General features: G+C 38.1%; 2 protein-coding genes across 3 annotated transcripts; both read left to right on the top strand.

Moving 5' to 3' along the window:
* The first annotated feature begins 51 nt into the window (after positions 1 to 51).
* LOC125236295 (39S ribosomal protein L44, mitochondrial) lies at positions 52 to 22440 on the top strand. 2 transcript variants are annotated; one of them, XM_048143030.1, is made up of 7 exons: positions 52 to 99; positions 160 to 184; positions 19681 to 19959; positions 20120 to 20280; positions 20648 to 20774; positions 21147 to 21320; positions 22021 to 22440. In XM_048143030.1, exons 3-7 carry the CDS (start codon positions 19716 to 19718, stop codon positions 22176 to 22178), a joined length of 864 nt encoding a protein of 287 aa, XP_047998987.1. In that variant the 5' UTR covers positions 52 to 99; positions 160 to 184; positions 19681 to 19715; the 3' UTR covers positions 22179 to 22440. The 2 variants fall into 2 exon arrangements, with proteins under 2 accessions (XP_047998987.1, XP_047998985.1); XM_048143028.1 differs by lacking the exons at positions 52 to 99; positions 160 to 184 and adding an exon at positions 19447 to 19595.
* Positions 182 to 945, top strand: LOC125236751 (DNA-3-methyladenine glycosylase 1-like). Its single transcript, XM_048143676.1, has one exon. It carries the CDS (start codon positions 328 to 330, stop codon positions 943 to 945), a length of 618 nt encoding a protein of 205 aa, XP_047999633.1. The 5' UTR covers positions 182 to 327.
* Positions 22441 to 22720: the final 280 nt, after the last annotated feature.

The following is a 22720-nucleotide window of genomic DNA, read 5'->3' as shown; positions in this document are numbered from 1 at the left end:
CTTCTGTGCTGTCAAGGTCAAGTCTGTCAGTGAGTCACAAAGTCAATGTCGCTGGTCGAGTGCGAGTGGTCGCTGGATTCTGGCGGTTTGCGGTTCGACTGCTTGCAGTGCTTGCTTTTATTAAATTAAATTAAACTATATTCAGTTCACTTATTGACTTAATTAGTAAATAATAAGTTTAAAAGTAAGTTTGTTATTTTGTACTCATTGAGATAAAGAACCAAAGTACTATTTGTTGTTGTGAGGTTGGAAAACTTGGAAAGTACAGTACGGAAGACAGAAATTACCTGAGTTATTCGATTTATTAACTTTATCATATGTAACATAATGAAAGAAACAAATACGGAGACTAGTACAGAGATCATTCGTTGTGGCTGGTTAAATCAAGATCCAATTTACATCGCCTACCACGACGAAGAATGGGGAAAACCACAACATGATGAAATAAAACTCTTTGAAATGCTATGTTTAGAAGGACAACAGGCTGGACTTTCGTGGATAACAGTTTTGAAAAAGCGCGATCACTACCGTAACTTGTACTTTAATTTCAACCCAATTAAAATTGCAAAATTAGGGGCAAGTGATGTTGAAACATATTTAAAGGATCCTGGAATTGTCAGACATAAAGGGAAAATAGAATCTATTATAAACAATGCCAAATGCTTCCTGAAACTGGAAGCAGAGGGGGATAATTTTTCAGAATTTATTTGGAGTTTTGTAGACCATAAACAAATAGTAAATAACTGGAGCACTCACAAAGAAATTCCAACGGAGACTGCCAATTCAAAAGCTATGTCAAAAGCTCTAAAAGCTAAAGGCTTTAAATTCATTGGATCAACTATTTGTTATGCATTTATGCAAGCTTGTGGGCTTGTTGATGATCATATAATTAATTGTGTTAGCCGTAAAAATAATAAATATGAATCAAAAGTTGTTTTGTTTTAATTACAGCATTGGTCTCAACTCAAATATCTATCATTTAGCTGCCATGTCTAGATACAGAACCTCGAAGACCTGAAAGCTGAGCTTCAAAAAAGCAGCACCCAACCATAGCTCAAGCATTTATATATGTCCCGGTCAGGTCTAAAGCTTGAGGAATCATTTTATGTAAAAACAAGGACTTATCAATTTTATTGTTTTGTTTAAAATAATAAATCAAAGAATGAGTGGTTTTGTTTTACTTTTATATTCATATTATAAATAGCCTAGCCTAAGATTTAATAGTACATTGTGCAACAAGGGGAGGAAGTTGAATATTACTAACGAGGGTAAGTTAAATCACGACGGCTTGCCGGAGCGTTTTAAAGACTCGAGTTAGTAATATTCATACTCCCCGAGTTACACACAATGATTTTCATCACACTCGCAATGTAAAAAATATGTAAATAGATGTATTGTAAAAAAGTAAAGTACGGTACAAGAAATTTCATTATTCCCTGGGAGAACGATTTTTCTATAACTCACGCTCCGCCTGCGTGCAATAGCACATTTAAAGTGCGGGTGTGATGAAAAATAAATCTTTTTTTTTTTTTTTTTTAATTTATTGAGAAACAAACAGTCTTATAAAACATGTATGTAAATATGCTAAAAGCTAGAATTTCTTATAGAATAGACCTATAGTTTCATATATGTAAATATACTTTTTTATAAACTTAATACTATGAATATTAGTTACATGACAACTGCAAAAAATCTAATACAGAAATAAGATAAGACCGAGAATAGCTGACCATAAACTTTAAAAACTTTAAAATCTAACTCAGTAAAGAAGAAACACTTTTCTTAAATATTCCTAACGAACTGCCAAAAATATCAGTGTTCATACAGTTTTCATTGTACGACCTGCATGCGCGTTTGATATATGATTGCTGTGCATACTTGGTACGACATCTTCCAACACTGAACAGCATTTTGCTCCGACAACCACGTTCTGTTCTACGAGGCACTCGAAACCCTATATTATGTAGAATTTCAGGGGCATCTACATGATTGTTGACGATTTTGTATAAAAACACCAAATCATTGCATGATCGCCTTAATGATAGCGGCTGAAGTTTATGTCTTGAAATTGATGAGGCGTAATCTCCATATCTACCTCTAATTCGGAATTCCAGAGCTTTAATAAATATTTTTTGTACCCTTTCGATTCTCTTTTTATGTACGTCATAGTAGGGATTCCATACCACCGAAGCAAATTCCAAGCGACTTCTGACGTAGCTATTATAAAGTATCTTGTAAGTTAATGGTTTCCGAAAAGGTTTAGCAATGCGGAGAATAAAACCTAGTTGTTTATAAGCTTTATTTAAGATACTATCGATATGAGAGACAAAAGTTAATTTAGTGTCCATTAATACGCCTAAGTCTCTTATACTGTTCTGACGCGTCAGATTACTCCCACATAATTTATAATTGTACAATAAAGGATTTTTTTACGTGCAAATGTAATCACGGAACATTTGCTATTATTTAAAAATAAATTACTCCCCGCGCAGTAGTCTTCAAACCGTAGTAAATCATCTTGCAGCAGAGAACAGTCATCGAGGGTCTTAATGACTCGAAATATTTTGGTGTCATCAGCATAGAGAAGGGCTTTTGAATTATATAAACACTGCGTTATGTCATTAATATATAAAATAAATAACAGAGGGCCCAGGTGGGAACCCTGTGGGACGCCTGACGTGGCTTGTTTAAAATCAGATGTAAAGCCTCCGAGTACTACAGCTTGTGTCCTATTTTCGACATAAGACTTAATCCAGCGAAACAGATCCCCATGTATACCTAGGTTCCATATCTTTAACAAAAGCGTATTGTGGGAAATTTTGTCAAAAGCTTTTGCAAAGTCTGTGTATATAGCGTCAACTTGATGTTTATTATCCATGGCGTCACGTATTACCTCAGTAAAGGACAAGAGATTACTTTCAACGCTTCGACCTTTGTAGAACCCGTGCTGGTTTGGGTTGATGTGACGGCGCACGTCATGGGAAAGCTGGTCAGTAACAATTTTTTCTAATATTTTGCCAAACTGGCACAATTTTGAAATAGGTCTGTATTTTTCTATATGTTGACTTATATTACCTTTGGGGATAGGTGTGATCCACGCCTTTTTCCAGACATGTGGAAAATGGCCCTCGTTAATTGATTGACTAAATATTATTGTAAGAGGAATTACTAATGTACTCGCACATTTTTTTATTAATAAAGGATGTATCTTATCGGGACCAGCTCCCTTGTTTACCTCTACAGAATTTAAATATCTAAAGACTAAATCACCTGATATATTGATCGTATTGACGTTAAACACAGGATTAGATGCAGGTTCTAAACTGTCAATATCTAAAGGTGGAAAATTAGGGACTTCGAATACTGACTGAAAATGATCATTAAATAAGTTACATATGCTTGGACCATCAGAAACCGATGCACCTCTGCAGTACATTGTCTGTGGTATGTTTTTATTTGATGTAGTAGACTTAACAAAATTCCAGAAAAACTTTGAGCGATACCTAATTTGATCTTCGGAAAATGTTATGTAATTTTTGTAACAAGCTTTCTCAACCATTACAGCTCTTTTTCTTAATTTTTTAAAAGTTTCATAATCTAAGGGATTTCCAAAACATTTCCATCGTTTATGATATTTTCTTTTTCCTTAAAAATTTTTTTCAAAGACATGCTATGCCACAATGGAGCTGAACATGAATTTTTCGAGGGGAAACTAGGAACGTGTTTATCTAGTAAGGTATGTAATAAACTATAGAATTTATTTACACAGTCTTCGACATTTAAATCTTTGAAAAATAAGTCCCAGTCTGTATTTGACAATTCACTGTTAATATTATCAAAATTCGCTAAATGGAACTTATAGACTAGGGTTCGCGCAGTCTTAAGTGGGGCTGTATAATTCAGGTTAAGGTTTAAGTATAATGCTTTGTGGTGTACATCCTCGAGTGTTAAGGGACAATCACATTTGCTAACGCTACAAAGGGTATTGCTAAATATTAGGTCAAGAATACGGTTGTTAACATTAGCTATGTCGTTAAATTGATTTAAGTTATTAAGCGCCATAAAGTCAGATATTGATGTTACTAAAAAGTTACTAGAAGGGTTCAAGGATAATTGGCATGAGCCCATATCTATCCACTCAGCTTGAGATATATTAAAATCTCCGGTGATAAGAAATAAATCGTTTGGGTGATCGTATATGACTTGTGAGGTTAAGTCAAAAAATGAGACGATAGTGTCTTTATGATTCGAGCCGGGCGGAATATACACGCATCCTATATTTAAGTATATTTGGTGTGAGTGCGTATTGTTGTTGTTGATGGGAAGCGAGACTAGAGATGCGCAAAACGCTTCACTGAGATGAAAAGATTGATTCATATCTTTCGCTCGCGGTGATATATATCACTCATTTCGCTCATTCCGCTCATTTCGCTCAGTGAATCTGTCAGACTATTTGTAGCATGATGGCGAATCGTGAGATACGATACCGCCATATTGCCAAACCCAATCCTTCCGAATCGCTCCGAAGCTGTCAGTCGAAACATTTGCATCGTTTCGCTCTTTTGGTTCAGACCGCTCATTCGAATCATGAGTGGGAAAGAGCGCGCAAATAACTCTGAGATAGGAGAGTTACTGAGCGAAATGAGCGAGTTGAATCGCTACTGAGTTGAAGAGTGAACGAGTTCAGTCAAAAGATATAGTTCTTTTAAATCACTCACTCGCGAACGACACATCTCTAAGCGAGACCCAGATGCACTCTGCGTGCGCGGGGGAGGGGCAGGGCCAGTCGCGTTGCAGCGGCCGGAGCTCGCGCCGCACTGCCACCGCGACCCCCCCGCCGCGCGCAGCGCCGCTGTCCTCCTCCGACCGGTCGCACCTATATACTATATAGCGGTCATCAAAATATTCCCTGTCGTAAAAGTTTGACGTTAACCAACTTTCCGTAATACATATAAAATCTAAGTCTTCAAGTGCCACTTGTGAGAGAAACGTATGTGATTTGGTACGAAGACCCCTAACATTTTGGTAATAGCCTCTGAACAACTTACTATACATTATCAAAAGGAAACGTATATATTTGTATTTGTACATTCATAATTACAACCAGAGTTGCGTCGTAGTTACATTCGTGGTCATTTAAATAGTGAAGTAATGAAATAAACAAGTGTAAACAGACTTTATTGGTTAGTAATGTGTTTGCGATGTTTATCATACATATTAATAAGCTAGTATCTTCATATAGCGCCACAGATCAATACAACAAGATGGCCCTTACAGGGCGACTCGCGGTCACCAAGCATACGACAAATCAGGTTTATAAAACTTTGAACGCGTGCGACACCGATCAGTAGCGCCCAAGTATACGACCCGCTAACAGTGTCCGTGTCCGCTCGGGAAAAAATCTTAAATAATCAATTTTGGTTGCAAACAATGGTCTCTTACAGCATAAAGTGGTGTGGCAAGTCTTCTAACACTTCTACATGTAAAAAAGATGGAACAACATTCCAAGTAAGTCAAATTAATTATTTTGTTGAATATTGTTTATTCTCCGCGGAGTTCATTTATACTGGTCAATATGGTTGTGCTGAGCGGCGCCGAGGCGCGTCCATCCCTCTTTACCGAGTTAACAATGTGATATGCTATCCCTTTCACGTAAACGACTAGGCATGGGGCCATGTTAGTTTATGTCTGTTGCGGGAACTTCGTACTGCCGTTCGTACCATGTGCTACCATTTTATGAAATATAAAAGAAAGCAGATTTGTAATAGTGAATAATTATCTAGAATCTGTAGAGTCTGTAGTGGTATTTAGTTCATTGATTAGTTTAGAATATTTAGTTGGTTATTTAACTTAGTAAACGTAAGTAAAAATGCACAGTTTAGTTATTAGTTACTAGAATGATTTTTATTGAGATGCTATCACAATTATCATCCTCCTTGCGTTATCCCGGCATCGGCATTCGCCACGGCTCATGGGAGCCTGGGGTCCGCTTTGGAAACTACTACCAAGATTTGGCGTAGGCACTAGTTTTATGAAAGCGACTGCCATCTGACCTTCCAACCCGAAGGGTAACTAGGCCTTATTATAATTTAATTATAATATAATAATTTGTTGCAAAACAAATTCACCACAGTACTGGTACCGGTACCATTGTCTATAATAGACATGTCCCATTCCCATCCCTACTGCTAATCATAAAGGCGCGCCATTATTTGAAACGACCAATGGCAGCACCGTGCGCGCCCGCCTCACCCCGCAAGGATTGGTGATTTGCGTCTCGAACAATATCGCTTGCATTTGGCTTCTAGTGGGGTGTTCTGTGTATAGCGCACAGGCAGCAAAAAAGTATTGATAAGATTCAAACGCGCATGCACGCCGGTAAATTGTGGTTATAAGCAGGTAGGTATTGTAAGTTTTTATTACATTTAAATTGGCCAAGTGTTTATAAACAAAGGATTGGTATTTTTTATGGGCAGTCGTCAGGGAAAACAAAATACAAGATAGACATATTTGGTGTAGTACAAAAGGAACATATATTAAGTAACATAGTCATTTTAATTTAGATAAATCCGATTCATTATTGTTAAAAGTGCAACTCAAACACTCCTCGATGATCTATGGTGTAATTCTATATTATCTATGGTCGACCCTCTCCGCCATGATCCTTAGAATTAGCAATGTTTCTGTGTAATGTTTTAATTCATTTAAATAGTAATAAACAGTGTTATAATATAAAAGAATGTTTAATTGACTAGAAGAAACTCAGATCCACCAGACCTCACATTAGTTATGGGACCAGTTGTCGTGAAAAACAAGAAATAGTGAAATTAAGAGACGGCGTCAGGGCGTCACCGCGAAAAAATAAAAATGGCGAATGGAAAAGAGAATTTTCATCGTTTCAACATAGAGCAATTTAATGGAGAAGGATTTAACAATTGGTCTTTTAGAGTTAAAAGTATTTTAAAGGAAAATTCGTGTCTCGAAGCAATTCAACAAGATAAGTATGCGGCTGATAAGGAAAACGTAAAATTAGAGGCGAGGGCACAACTTTTAGCAGAAGAAGAAAAACAGAAGAAGTATTATGTTGTTTTTTAATATCCAGCAGCGCCATCTACAGTGTATGTTTGAATAAGGAATGCAATGTTCTAAATATAATTTTAAATATGACATGATGTTCATGACATTGTATTCTAGTTGTCACTCAATAAATCATCTTCGGAGCATTTACACGTATTTGATTAACAATAGGTTATGGGTATATTTTATTGATCAATACGGGGGTTTAGTCAAGTATTAGATTGCAGTTTACAGTGTATTGTGTTATTTATTTATATTGTGAAGTGATCTGTGACTAATCTCCGGAGATGTCGTCACCAAACTATGTGGCGAATGTGCCCAAGTTACGTGGCCGAGAAAATTATTGTGAGTGGGTTTTCGCAGCAGAGAATTTTCTTATCCTAGAAGGCACGCAGAAGTTTGTTACGCGTAAGCCAGAAGCTACGGGTACAGAAGTTGCAGATGACGAAAAAGCCCGTGCGAAATTGATTTTGACTATCGACCCTTCCTTGTATGTCCATGTAAAAGGTGTCAAAACTACGTTTGAATTGTGGACAAAACTCAAAAGCTTATTTGACGACTCTGGTTTCGCCAGAAGAATTACGTTGTTACGAAATTTAATTTCCATAAGGCTCGAAAATTCAAATTCGATGACAGAATACGTAACAAAAATGGTAGAAAATGGTCAGAAATTAAGTGGCACAGGTTTTGCCATTAGTGATGAGTGGATCGGCTCGCTATTATTAGCAGGTTTGCCTGAGAAATATTCCCCGATGATTATGGCAATAGAGCATTCCGGCATTTCCATCACGACAGACGCCATCAAAACAAAGCTTTTAGACATGGAAGAGAAAAATTCAAATTTGACAGGGAATGGGAACGAGACTGAGAATGCATTCGCGAGTACGTCAAGTTACCAACATAACAAGAAAAACAAAACGAAATTTGTCTGTGGTAAACAGGATGGCGGCGAAATGACAACAAAAGTCAGAAATGTCAAAGTCAATTGTTTCAGATGCAAAGAATCGGGTCATTATAGAAATCAATGCCCGAATTACGAAAAGAATTCAGTTAAAAATAAAACTGGTATACGGAAACAGTCTCATGCATTCAGTGCTGTGTTTTTAAGTGCCGATTTTAAGAAAGACGAGTACTATATTGATAGTGGCGCTAGTACCCATTTAACACCAAACGAATGTTGGGTTATGAATGCATCGTACGAGCCGGCAACTAGTGAAATTATAGTTGCAAATAAGGCATGTTTGCCTGTGTTGTGTACCGGAAACGTACAGATTGCGACTGTGACTCCAGATAGTGAATTCGACATAACAGTTGAAGATGTTCTATGTGTACCGAGTTTAACTACAAACCTTTTATCGGTCAGCCAACTGATAAAGAAAGGGAACAGAGTGGACTTCACTAAAAAGGATTGTAAGATTTACAATAGAAGTGGACAGCATGTTGCTACGGCCGCTCTGACAAATGGCGTTTACAAATTGAATATGCCAGAAGATACGACCAACGTTGCTATGGCAGTGTCTGCCGAGACTTGGCACCGACGTCTCGCACATGTTAATGGCTCCTACATGGCGAAAATGAAGGATGCAGTGCAAGGCTACAGTATTGGCGGCAAGATAGACATCAGTAATTGCAAGGTATGTTGTGAAGGCAAACAGTGCAGACTGCCATTTCCTAATAATTGCAACAGAAGTCAGGATTTATTAAATATTATTCACATGGATATAGCTGGTCCAATGGAAGTAAAATCTCTTGGAGGATCAAGATATTATTTGCTATTTGTGGATGACTATAGTCGTATGGCATTTATTTATTTTTTGAAGGAGAAAAGTCAAGCTCTTGATTGTTTTAAAGAGTTTAAAGCTAGAGTTGAAAATGAACTTGACAAAAAGATTAAGATTATAAGAAGTGATAATGGTCTTGAATTTTGCAGTAAGAAGTTCAACGAGTTCCTGAAGCTAAATGGGATACTGCATCAAAGGACAAATCCTTATACACCCGAACAAGATGGATTATGTGAACGGCAGAATCGCGTGGTCTGTGAGAAAGCTAGATGCTTATTATTTGATGCTGAGCTACCCACAGAGTTCTGGGCAGAAGCGTGTAATTGTGCAGTTTACTTAAGGAACCGGACAATAGCTTCAGGTTTGAACAACAAAACTCCTTTTGAAATGTGGACAGGGACACAGCCAGACCTGAGCCATCTAAGGATTTTCGGCAGTACTGTCATGGTCCACATTCCCAAAGAGAAAAGGTTGAAGTGGCAGAAGAAGTCTAAAGAAGCTATCCTAATGGGTTACCCAGAAGGGGTCAAAGGATATAGACTATTTGATCCAGAAAAGAGAACCTTTTTTACAGCAAGGGATGTTAAAATTATTGAAAATAAAGTGACATATTGTCAAATTGAAGTTCAACCACAGATACAGAAAGCTGAGGTAGGATGTCAAAGTTCAGTGGGGGATGAGAGTCCAGATAATTCCAGAACTTTAACTGATACATCATATGATTCGATCAATCCTAGTGAGTATGAGGATCCAGATACCACAGCGGAAAGTGTTTCAGTTCCGGATAATGTTCCTGCTCCTGAGAGAACCGGGCCAGTCCTGAGAACAGCAGAACAAAGAAAAGCTCCTGAAAGGTATGGAATTTCAAATCTTTGTTCAGATGCTAGCCCGAGGGACGATGCCAGTGGTCTGTCACTATCTGAGGCTTTACGCGGACCAGAGAAAGAGCAATGGAGACAAGCTATGGCAGAAGAGTTGAATAGTTTTGAAGAAAACCAGGCCTGGGAGCTTGTCAGTATTCCAAAAGACTCTAGTGTGGTAAAGTGCAAGTGGGTGCTTAAAAAGAAGTATGATAGTGAGGGCAATGTGCGGTTCAGAGCCAGGTTAGTAGCCAAGGGCTATACTCAGAAGTATGGAGTGGACTATGAGGAAACATTCGCGCCAGTGGTAAGGCATACAACTTTAAGACTTTTATTTGCTCTCTCTGTGCAGTTGAACTTAGATATTTGTCATTTAGATGTGACCACTGCTTTCCTGAACGGCTACCTTGAGGAGGATATTTATATGGAGAAACCAGAAGGTTTTCCTTCGCCTGTAGGTAAAGGGCAGGTACTTAAGTTGAAGCGAGCCATATATGGGCTCAAACAATCCTCAAGAGCGTGGTACAGGAGGGTAGATGATTGTTTAACCGAGCATGGTTATACAAGGTCTAAATTAGAACCTTGTTTATATGTGAAAAACGATAACGGTTTGACTGTAGTAGCTCTATATGTCGATGATTTCTTTGTTTTTTCAAACAACGCTGAAGAAACAAAATGCTTGAAACAGGTACTGTCTTCACAATTTAAATTAAAAGATCTTGGTCAAGTGAAACAGTGTTTAGGCATGAATGTTTGTGTTGATAAAGAAAACAATGTTATAACTTTAGATCAAGAAGATTATGTCGACAAATTGTTGCATAAGTTCAATATGACAGACTGTAAGACTGTTCAGACTCCTATGGAGGAAAGGTTGAACTTAGATAAGGGTGAGTGCTGTGATACTGAATTACCTTATCAACAACTCATTGGTAGTCTCATGTACTTAGCAGTTTTGACGCGACCCGACATTTCTTTCAGTGTAGGTTATCTGAGCCAGTTTAATAAATGCCATGGTAAAGAACATTGGGCTCATGCTAAACGTGTTTTGCGTTATCTTAAGAAAACAAAACACTATTGCCTCAGGTATAGTAGTAATTCTGATTCAAAACTTACCGGGTTTGTTGATGCAGACTGGGGCAGTAATGTTCTTGATAGGAGGTCCTATTCAGGATATTGTTTCACTTTGTCGGGAAGTGTAATCTCATGGTGTAGTAAGAAACAGACTAGCGTGTCCTTGAGCAGTTGTGAATCGGAATTCATTAGTATTTCTGAATGTATCAAAGAAGCTATGTACTTACGGTCATTATACCATGAAATTACAAATAAAATTTCATTGATTAGAATATACAATGATAATCAAGGTGCTCTGAAGTTATTGGCCAACCCTGTGTTTCACAATAGGTCGAAACACATTGACATTCGTTATCACTTTAGTAGAGATATAGTTGCTAAAGGTTTAGTAGAAACAAAATACTTATCGACAGCTGAGATGCCAGCCGATTTGCTGACTAAGGGTCTAGGGTTTGTCAAGCACTTTAGATTCCTTGAGAAGTTAGGACTTGTGCCTAAGTAGTAGTAGTAGGTATGTTTAGTTGGTTTTAAACCTGTTTCGCTTAATGCTGATGATGCTGATGGCTATGCTTAGATATAGTGGGGGTGTTGTTTTTTAATATCCAGCAGCGCCATCTACAGTGTATGTTTGAATAAGGAATGCAATGTTCTAAATATAATTTTAAATATGACATGATGTTCATGACATTGTATTCTAGTTGTCACTCAATAAATCATCTTCGGAGCATTTACACGTATTTGATTAACAATAGAAAAGAGTTTATAAATACAATTACTTGTTAATGATCGGAAACAAAGAGGGAACACTATACTCAGTAGAATGCCAGGTGAATAAAAACTCATGTCAATTAACTAATACAGTAGATACAGAATTAGATTTATGGCACAGACGTTATGGCCACTTGGGCTCACAAAATTTAAATATTCTTGTACGTAATAATTTAGTAGATGGTTTATCCGAACTAAAAAATAAATTTGTTAAAGATGGTATATGTGAAGCATGTGTTTTGGGAAAAAGTCGTAGACAACCGTTTAATAGAATAGGGACTAGAGCTAAGAAACCTTTAGAATTGGTACATTCAGATGTCTGCGGACCAATCACTCCTGTGACTTGGGACGGTAATAAATATTTTGTAACATTCATTGATGATTACACCCACTTCACAATGGTATTCTTAATAAAAAATAAATCAGAGGTTTTCAAAAAGTTTGAGACATATTATAATATAGTAACAAGACATTTTAATTTAAATTTGCTAAAGCTGAGAATCGATAATGGTCGTGAATATCTATCAGATGAATTTAGGGAATTTTGTAATAGGAATGGAATCATCATGCAACGTACAGTACCTTACAATCCAGAGATGAACGGAGTGGCTGAAAAAATGAATAATACCCTTATGGACAAAGCGAGGACTATATTGATAGATTCAGGCATGAAAAAAGAATTTTGGGGCGAAGCAGTCTTATATGCGACATATGTAACAAATAGAAGTCCAGTTTCAGGAAGAGAGAAAACACCTTATGAAGTATGGGAAGGTAGAAAGCCTAATGTATCAAATTTAAGAGTATTTGGATGTGCAGCCTATAATCATATACCAAAAGAATTGAGAAGAAAACTTGATGACAAAAGTAAGAAGATGATTATGATAGGATACAATGTAGGAGGATATAAACTTTTTGATGAAGAAAAACAAGTAGCTGTGACAGCAAGAAATGTAGTTTTTGACGAGAGACCCATAAAATTGAACAAGACAGTTAACATACCGGCTTATGACACTCGGGAAGAGATAGAAAATAGACCTAGACAAGAAAATGAGAATATGGAAATAGAAACGGCTGAAAATAAGATAGAGGAAAATAAAAGTATAGAGACATCAAATAATATACAAGAATGTGAACCAGAAAATGAGGTAAGAAGCAAAGAAAGAGGAAGAGAGAAGAGGAATATTCAAAAACCAAAATGGCAAGAAGATTATGTACTGGATTTAGAAGAAAATAATGATGAAGCACTGATTGCTCTACTTAGTAGTAACTATGAAGATGTTCCAACAACATATGGTGATATTCAAGAAAGAGAAGACAAAAGAGACTGGGAAAAGGCAGTAATAGAAGAACTGAAAGTATTAGAAGAAAGTGAGACTTTTGAGATAGTACCAAGACCAAATGAAAAATTGTTAGATGCAAAATGGGTTTTTACAAGGAAAGATACAGGAAATAATACTATATGTAAGGCAAGACTAGTAGTTCGAGGTTATCAACAGCAAGAAAAATTTGAAGATGTATACTCACCAGTTTTAAGACTACAGACACTTCGGACATTATTATCAGTTGCGGCTAGGAGAGATTACCATATACATCAGATGGATGTTAAAGGGGCATTTCTATATGGAAGAATTGATGAGGATGTGTATCTTAAACCTCCAGAAGGAATGAATATACAGGATGGCTATGTACTAAAGCTTAAAAAATCTTTATATGGGCTGAAAAAGTCACCGAAATATTGGTATGAAAAATTTAATGAGACAATCATATCATATGGTTTTAAAAGATCAGAAAATGACTATTGCTTATTCACGAAAGGAAACTTGTACTTACTTTTATACGTAGACGATTTATTGATACTCAGTGATAACTTAAAAGATGTAGAGTCAGTAAAAAAATTTTTGAAAACCAAATTCCGCATGAAAGATATGGGAAATGATAATTTAATGTATTTAGGTATATCCATTAAAAAACACTCAGAAGGCATCTCAATAGACCAATCTAAATATTTACAGAATGTACTTAAGAAATTCAATATGGAAAATTGTAAAGGTTGTGATACACCAATGGACATTAATTTTAAATTTGATGAAAATGAATCTGTAGATATGTCATATGAACATAAATGTAGATCATTAATAGGATCACTTATGTATGCAACTGTTGGCTCAAGGCCTGATTTAGCAGCTTCTGTGTATTACTTAAGTAGATTTCAATCTAAGCCCAATTCAGGGCTATGGCGTGCTTTGAAAAGATTACTAAGATATGTAAGAAAAACTGTAAATTTATCATTACTGTATACAAAAGATGTGTCAAGTGAACCTTTGGTAGGATATGCAGACGCTGATTTTGCTAGAACTGATGACAGAAAATCAACATCTGGGTATCTTTTCAAAATATTTAATAATAGTGTAGTTTGGAAATCAAGAAAGCAGACTACTGTTACTTTAAGCACAACGGAGGCTGAATTTGTAGCCCTTTGTGAAGCTATTATGGAGGCTTCTTTTATGTTAAAATTGTTAGCGGATCTAAATATTAAAATTAAAAATGTAACCATTTATGAGGATAATCAAAGCACAATTAAAGCTATTAAAAATTCAGATCAGAAAAGATTAAAACATGTTGATGTAAAGTATAATTATATTAAACAAAAGGTTGAACAGAATATTGTCAGTGTAAAATACATAAATACTAAAGAACAGATTGCAGATATTTTCACTAAACCGCTTGGTAAAACAATTTTTGTTAATCTTTTAAATAAACTTGGTATGATCGAGGACTGTTGTGTTGAGGAAGAGTGTTAAAAGTGCAACTCAAACACTCCTCGATGATCTATGGTGTAATTCTATATTATCTATGGTCGACCCTCTCCGCCATGATCCTTAGAATTAGCAATGTTTCTGTGTAATGTTTTAATTCATTTAAATAGTAATAAACAGTGTTATAATATAAAAGAATGTTTAATTGACTAGAAGAAACTCAGATCCACCAGACCTCACATTAATTATGTATCCCTATGATTTTGGAGGTATCGTTCTTACGCATGAGGATCGTCTATTCTCAAAAACGTCAAAGTTGTACTTATCTATAAGGGCAAAGGACCTAAGGACAATCTTTCTAGTTTCAGACCTATTAGTATAATACCTGCGATTGCTAAGGTTTTTGAAAACGGTTTATCTAATCGCATTTCAAGGTTCTTGGAGAACTTTTCTTTATTGAGTAACAAACAATATGCATACAGGAAGCGCAGGTCCTGCATAACAGCTGTGCGCGATATCCTACACAAAATTATGGCGGCCAAAGAGGGTGCGAGCCAAGTTGCCATATTATTGTGCGATATGACACGTGCCTTTGACCTCTGTAATCATGAGGTTCTGGCACAAAAAATTGAGCATTTAGGGATACGAGGTCCAGCGCTCAAATTAATGCTAGACTATTTATCTAGCCGCCGACAAGCTGTAGTTCTTAACAATGGCCAGGTTAAATCTGATTATGGTGGCGTTGAAATAGGCGTTCCGCAGGGATCTTCACTTGCTAATTTGTGTTTCCTAATTCAGGTTAATGACCTCCCTAACGCCGTCTGCGGAGACATGTATATTTTCGCGGACGATGCATGCAACATTATCACGGCTAACACAGTGCAGCAGCTGGAAGCCTTCCTCAGGTCGGACATGGATAGACTGCTCGGCTGGTTCCGCGTAAACGGTTTAGTGTTAAACTTAACCAAAACACAAATCCTCCACATTAACCTTGGTGGGAGACCTCCCGATCCGCTTAACATTGTCATTAATGGCACTACACTACCACAGGTACAACACAGCAAATTTTTAGGCATCACACTGGATTTCGGTCTCAAATGGGACGCTCACATAGATAATTTATGTGGTAAACTATCTGGTGCATGCTATGCCTTGGGTCGACTATCCCGAGTCCTACCCTCCAAAGAACTCCGTTCGTGTTACTACTCACTTTTCCACTCAGTTATGTGTTACGGTTTAGAATTATGGGCTACGGCAGCCGAATGGCGACGCGTCTTCATTCTGCAAAAGCGAGCTGTCCGCATTATATCTTCCGTTCCACCTCGTACTCCGGCTCAAAACCTATTCAAAAAGAATAATATTCTCACACTGCCTTCTCAGTACATTTACGACGTGGCAAAGCACGTCAATGAAAATTTGGACTCTTACCCGTTCAAAAAAATCACTCGCACCAGACAGGGCTCGAAAAATCAACTCCAAACTCATACTACCAAACTGACTAAGTCGTCTAAAATCATGTCTCACATAGGACCTAGAGTCTTCAACAAACTACCAGCAGAAATAAAAAATGCAGGCAGTACCCACCAATTTTTAAAAAAGTTAAGAAGGTGGCTCTTAGAATACTCCTTCTATGACATAAAAGATTTCTTTGACCTACCAAATAACTTATATTAGAATAAAATAATAATTATGTATAAAATCAAATTAACAAATCTAAATGACATATCATATGTAATATAATCAATGAATGCATCTTTCAATTAAATATTCGAAATTATAACTAGACTGAAATTGTAATAATCTTAATTTAATTGCTGTTAAATAATTTTATTGATGAACGTGTAATATTTATAATATTATTAATAAAATGTCTATGTCTATGTCTATGTCTATGATCTTACAGTCGCGGGTCCATAGGAACATATAGTTAAGTTCTGCCTTCATCTCTCTGGCGCGCTTTAAGAGCAACTTGTTCTCGGGTGTAAGGTGGTCACTGATGAAGATAGCTCGTGCCGGTCCATCCAGGCCAATGTCCGCGGTGGTGAGGCCGCGGCGCGCGCGCACGGCCGCCAGCAGCTCGTCCTTACACACCCGCCTGGTGAACTTCACTATGATCGCCGGCGGGCGCGCCTCCTTCACGTTCGCGCGCGCTCCTTGGCTTCTCGTGCCGGCCGCCATACCCTCAGAATTGGACGCAGAAATATCTCGTGTGGAATTGTTGTTATTAAAACGGCGAACTCTGTGCACGGAATCAATGTTATTGAGCTCCATTTTCATACCTACCTTCTTGTATATTGAGTCTATTATTGTTATGAGATTTTCATTCTTATTAAATGGTATGCCCGATATTTCGACATTATTCATACGAGCTTGCTGATCCCTGACGCGCAGTTCATTTTGGAGGTTATGTATGTTTTGCTTTCCGATTTCTAGTTCAGATTGAAGTTTTGTAACGACGGCTGCCTTGCTCTCCAAAGCAACGGTCCTGTCTTCCAAATCAGAAAAGCGGGTCTCCATTTCGCTCCATTTTGCCTGGAGAGAATCGACCGTCGTGGAGATATGTTCAATTTTTGAATTTGTGGAGCTGAATTCTGCCCTAAAAGCTCTTAATTCCTCCAGCACGGCAGATGATCCTTGTGAACTATCCGTGTTCGTGCGGCAATTGGTACAGCGTACTTTTTCTCGCCTTTCGGCATTCATTTTGCGGTAGCTGGCTTCCAACACACCTATACAAGTGAAGTGGCATAATCCTCGGCAGTTACCACATTCAACTCCATCAGTCACAGACAGGCCACAAGTCTTACACTTCATAGTAAAAAGATTATTGTTTTCTATAGATAACAGTTACACTCGCGACCAAATATCGTATTGCTAATAAGTGCGCGGTTTGATGCTTCGGCGCGTTGACACGATCGTTAGCCGCGGCCGCAACGAGCGAACTGATCTGAAATCTTATACTAAATCTTATACTATTAAACGAGCAATTCTTGTATATTTATTTATTTATTTATATATACCGACGATCTTGGAAACCGCTCTAACGATTTCGCTGAAATTTGTTTTGTGGGGGTTTTCGGGGTGAAAAATCGATCTAGCGTAGCCTTAGATCCCGGAAAACGCGAATTTTCGAGTTTTCATGAGTTTTTCTTTCGCATTTGTAAACGTAAAATATGGTCCTTAATTTCGCCGCGCGCGCATTGATTCCGCTTAGCTCAGTCGCACGAGGTCGGTCTAATGTACGCAGATAGATCGTAGGTGTCAGGGTTTCGAATCCCGGTCAGAAATTAAGTTTTTGTTTTTTGTCTTTTTTTTTGTTTTTGTATTTATAAGAGTTTTTTTTTTATCTAAAGACGTGATATATTAAAATAGAACCGAGCGAAGCTCGGTCGCCCAGATATTAAAGAGAATCAGAGAATGATAATATATATATACCTACTTGAAAAATAAATATTTCATTTTCATTTTTTATACCGGTATTTTAAGTACCTATAAATAACAATCTGAAAGACTGTCAACGAAATCTTGGCACTAAAAACGTCGGCAAATTTGAAAAATGTAGGGCTCTGACATTAATTTTATCCCGCCAGGCAGCGCCTGTGCAAGTGTCTAAGCATGTCACTGTCATTCATATGTGAGAGAGAAAAGAAACTAATCATCTTCTCGCTCTCACGTATGAAATTCTATATCTGCAATGCAAGTCATCATCCTCCTTGCGTTATCCCGGCATTTGCCACGGCCACAGACCAACCCCTATAGACATCCATTACAAGACGACTCGCAGTCGCCAGCCTTCCTAGTATTTGCACTGATATAAGCGCGGGCGCTCGCCGTGCCCGATCAGTAGCGACCAAGTAACAGACAGACCCGAAAGCAGCGCGTGTTTTTCGCAGTAAAAAAATTGTAAAAGGGTATTTTGATGTCTTAAAGATGTCCACCTGTAGTGTGAAATGGTGTGGAAAGGTAACAAGAAGCTCAAATTTAAAAACAGACGTCATTACATTCCACATAAAAGTCATATTTATAATTTATTCAGAGCCGGCATAGGTCAACTTACATTGGCCAATTACGCGTCAGTAGAGGGACAGTCCCTTTCATCTGGCGCGACTGCCCGCCGTCCTTGAAACGGCCAATCACAGCGCGCTTAACACATTCCCCGCCCGCTCCTCGCACCCCTGGCACTGGTGACTCGTATCGCGAACAAAATATACAAGAATGCTACTCTAGGAGGTTCTCTGTGGCCACGGCTCATGGGAGCCTGGGGTCCGCTTTGACAGCTAATCCCAAGATTTGGCGTAGGCAGTTTTACGAAAGCAACAGCCATCTGACCTTCCAACCCGAAGGGTAACTAGGCCTTAGGCCTTATTGGAATTAGTTCGGTTTCTTCACGATGTTTTCCTTCACCGAAAAGCGACTGGCATAAATATCATTTGACATTTCGCACATAAGTTCCGAAAAACTCATTGGTACACGAGCCGGGGTTCGGCGACCTCCAGATCGAAAGTCGCACGCAATATCTGCAATGCAAGTGCAATGGACTAATGGGGTGCTTTGAGTAATTATTGGGGTGGCGCCATCTGTCATAACCTTTGAGTGTGCCTCCTCATTGACTTCATGAAGTGCGTGCCTTCTTAAACCTTGACGTTGGCGGAATCATCGACGAGCCATAACATGATTGAAATTGTAGGGGCAAAGGGCATAAAAATTGAATTTCGTCCCTTTTTTTAGTGCCAAGCAAGGACGATTACAATATAAATGGTTCTTGGTGCCAAGGTTTGAGTGACCGTTGAAGTATAACTCTTTCTCGCTCTCATTTTCGTGAAAAAAAAAATCCAAGGTCACGGTACGGTGTAGTCGTTTGTTAGCTACTTCAGACAAAGTTGCGAAATTCGATTTTGTAAGAAATCGAGCGTACACTTTTTAAATTCAACGCCTATTGCCACTGTCGGAAATGACTTGCCAAATTACAAACTTCTGCAGCAAGTGAATTCGTGAGTGCTAGGTTTTAGGCCGGCAACAGACAGTCTTAATTTTCATAATCTTAAAAAATCATAATCTTATAAATATTATGTTGGCAGATCTGAATACCGATAGCTCCTCTTTGTTGAGTTTATGTTATCTGTAACCTAACCTAAAAAATTAAACTGTCAGATCAGTGTGAATGAAAATGTTTTAAACATTTATAATACATTGTTTCTATTTATATTGTGTAAAAATGGCTCTTGTTAAGCTTTGCTTACCATTTGTGACTAGAACCGTAAGATTATACCCTATAGCACAACAAGGTAATGTAATATTTGCCTACCAAAACATTATTTTTAATGGGATTTTGATTATGGCCTGTTTATTTATTAAATCTTACATTTCTAGCTCAAAAAATACACCGATGGGTCGCTCCTACTTTAATGGAGCTGAAGCGAAGAGAAGATAAGCAGGGCGGTAAAATAACGAACCCCAGAAACACTTTTCTTGAGTGGAATTTAGAAGCTGAATTATTTGCGTTTGGGAAGCGATTGAATGAAGAATTCGATTCGGATCTATTACTCCAGGCTTTCACTGACAGATCTTACGTTATTAAAGAGGAAATGAAACAAAAAGAAATGGAATTCAAATTGGAAATGAAAGACAATAGGAAATTGGCTGAAGAAGGTACATTCCCTTATTTATAATTTTTATTGTTTTTACAGCAACTTTCGTTGCATAATTTCATTCACTACTATTGATGAAGAAAATAATGATAATAAAAAAAATATTTTGCATACAGTCTATTGTGGATTGAAATCTAAATTAACGTTGCATTATTTTCTAGGTGAAAAATTCATGAAACAGTACCTCCAGTTGTACTTAGAGGCCGCTCTGCCCAAGTTTCCCTTGGAGGGGGTTGCGGGAGTGAGGCAGCATCTGACCAGCGAAGAAACCCTCTCCAACATCTCTCTCCATCTTGGCACCAAGGACATCATACTTGCTGCTGTAAGTTAAACTTCATTTACCTCTTTGACTGACAAGATGTCAACATGTGTGGCTACAGATCAGTAACAACAGTTATGCATTCAGATGAAGTTCATGATGATTAGACACACCATATCGTTGTTTAGGGTAATAATAGGGGTTTTGTCACTACAGTGACAATGACACCCTGTATTGATAGCCATACATGATATGTTGTTGTAAAAAGTCATGGGGATACATTAAAAACAAGAGAGGTGTATCTAATACTTGCGTATCATACTCACTTGTATCTTCTTAGAAAAGATTATATAATAAAGTATAATATAGTATAGATTATAATTAAATTTATACTAAATTCAACTAAAACAATAACTGCTCTTTATTGCAGGAGTATCCAGTGGACAACTACACATTAGCCACAGCATTCAAAGCAATAGTGGGGGCGCTACTGCAGTCTTGTGGGGAGGAGAGGGCTGCACACTTTGTCAGGGACTTTGTCATCACACAACTGCAAGGTCAGTTTGATAGAGTACCTACTTACTATAACATGTCTCATGTTATCCTTCCGGATTGATCCCAACGCTTGAGAAAAGGAGGCTGAAGACCGCGACCGCTGGAGTTGCTGCACATGAAGAAGCATGGTTCAACCTCCTTCATGCTAGACGAGAACTGAGACACCAGTGCGCTGATTTCCCACTTTCGTCACCTAGCAAAATATTCAATATAAATAATTCAGCCGCCAGTTAGCATTACCCCATCATTGGATTCAGGAGTTACAGTTTAAAAAAAACCGTTTACAGCAATGCATAACTCTGGCACCAGAATGTGATGACTTTTGATGAATTAAATTTGATGTTTTTACAAACAACCTTCCTTTTATTTTCTAGGGCAAGATGTGAATGAGTACTGGCACATAGAGGACCCTTGGGGCATGCTGACTGGTCTGCTCAAGAACCAGGGTGCTGAGGTGGAGCCCCGACTTATCGGCGAGGTCGGCAAGAACACTCTACTGGCTTGCTATAGAGTTGGACTTTATGTTGACAAGAGGATGATTTCCGCAGGTAAATGGTATTTTCCATAATTATATGTTTAACCTCCGGCGCAATGCTTGGTTTGCGACACTCGCAAGTAAGCGCGCCAAGCGTCATCAGCGCGATACGTATTCGCCAAGTGCACACTTCACCTGCCCGAGTTGTGGTCGTGTTTGTCGCTCCATTGGCTTACATAGCCATGAAAAATGTTGTCGCCCCACTTGACACTGCTTGTATAGTCTGTAATAGACTTCGAGGACAATAAATGAATGAACCCCCGAAGCAAAAACGACGGGGTGTTATAAGTTTGACGTGTCTGTCTGTCTGTGGCATCGTAGCTCCGAACGGATAAACCGATTTAGATTAGTTTTTTTTTTAAATTGAGTTGGAGTGTTCTTAGCCATGTTTCATGAAAATCGGTCCACTGTATTAGGGGTTTTTTCAAAATTTAAATTTTGTGGTCAGGTTTAATTACTCTTCTAGGTGTACTGAAGGTTTGCTGATATTGGACACTCGCGCAATCATTGGCAGGGGCAGTAGAAGCGTCTTGGAAGGAAATTCACGTGACTTTTGCGCCACATAAACTTTTCGAACCCCCCGTAATTCAAAGTTGAGGATGTATGAGCCTCAAAGGTTAATAGCCAGGTCCATATTAACCGCGCAGCTCGGCAAGATAGCAGCCCTCAGTCAGCTATTCAAAATACTTCTAATCATCAAATTACCTCTACAGGATTCGGCGAAAACATACCCACAGCCAAAGAGATGGCAGCGCGGGAGGCTCTGAAGAAGATCTTCGGAACCGAAGACCATATGAAGCCCATCAACTTCCAACTGCAGGGCATTCCCAAACCCACCTCGGAGACCAGATACCAGGTCGCTGCCAGTTGAAGAGGACTGTAGGATTAAGTGCTTTGCTTTTAAAATACCACATTTATACTTGGTTTTTAGAAACCTTAATATTATATGGAACAAGACTGCCCTTGTAGTGAGATTAGCACTTGATATTATTATGTTGACGGCCGATTATAATATTTTTCCTCTCACTAGCTCGGAAACAAGTGTTTTTTCCTTTAATACCAGTGGGTAAAAACGAATTTTATCTACTAGTGGGTAAAGTAATTTGACCTTGAATAAAGAAGAAGAAAAGTCAAATTAACTGCTTTAAAATTGATAAAAGTAGGTGAATCTAGTAATAAAGATGATTTTCCTCCTGTGGAACTACTGGAAGCAGTGATAAACGCATTTTTTGCGTTGTAGTTTCTTCGCTATAGTTAGGGGAAAAGTTTTGTGTTACACTCGGGTGCAAGTGTATTTTACTTCTCGTGTGTTAAAAAACTCGCATGTTCAGGATTCTATTCTCAAACCACTCGCTTCGCTCGTGGTTCAATCTTTCACTTGCTCGTTTTTCGATTCCACACTCGGCGTTAAAG

The sequence above is a fragment of the Leguminivora glycinivorella genome, chromosome 19 (genome assembly GCF_023078275.1).
Source record: "Leguminivora glycinivorella isolate SPB_JAAS2020 chromosome 19, LegGlyc_1.1, whole genome shotgun sequence".
Classification (NCBI taxonomy): Eukaryota; Metazoa; Arthropoda; class Insecta; order Lepidoptera; family Tortricidae; genus Leguminivora; species Leguminivora glycinivorella.
The sequence above is the reverse complement of the archived record's forward strand: the minus strand, read 5'-3'. Positions and strand labels throughout refer to the sequence as shown.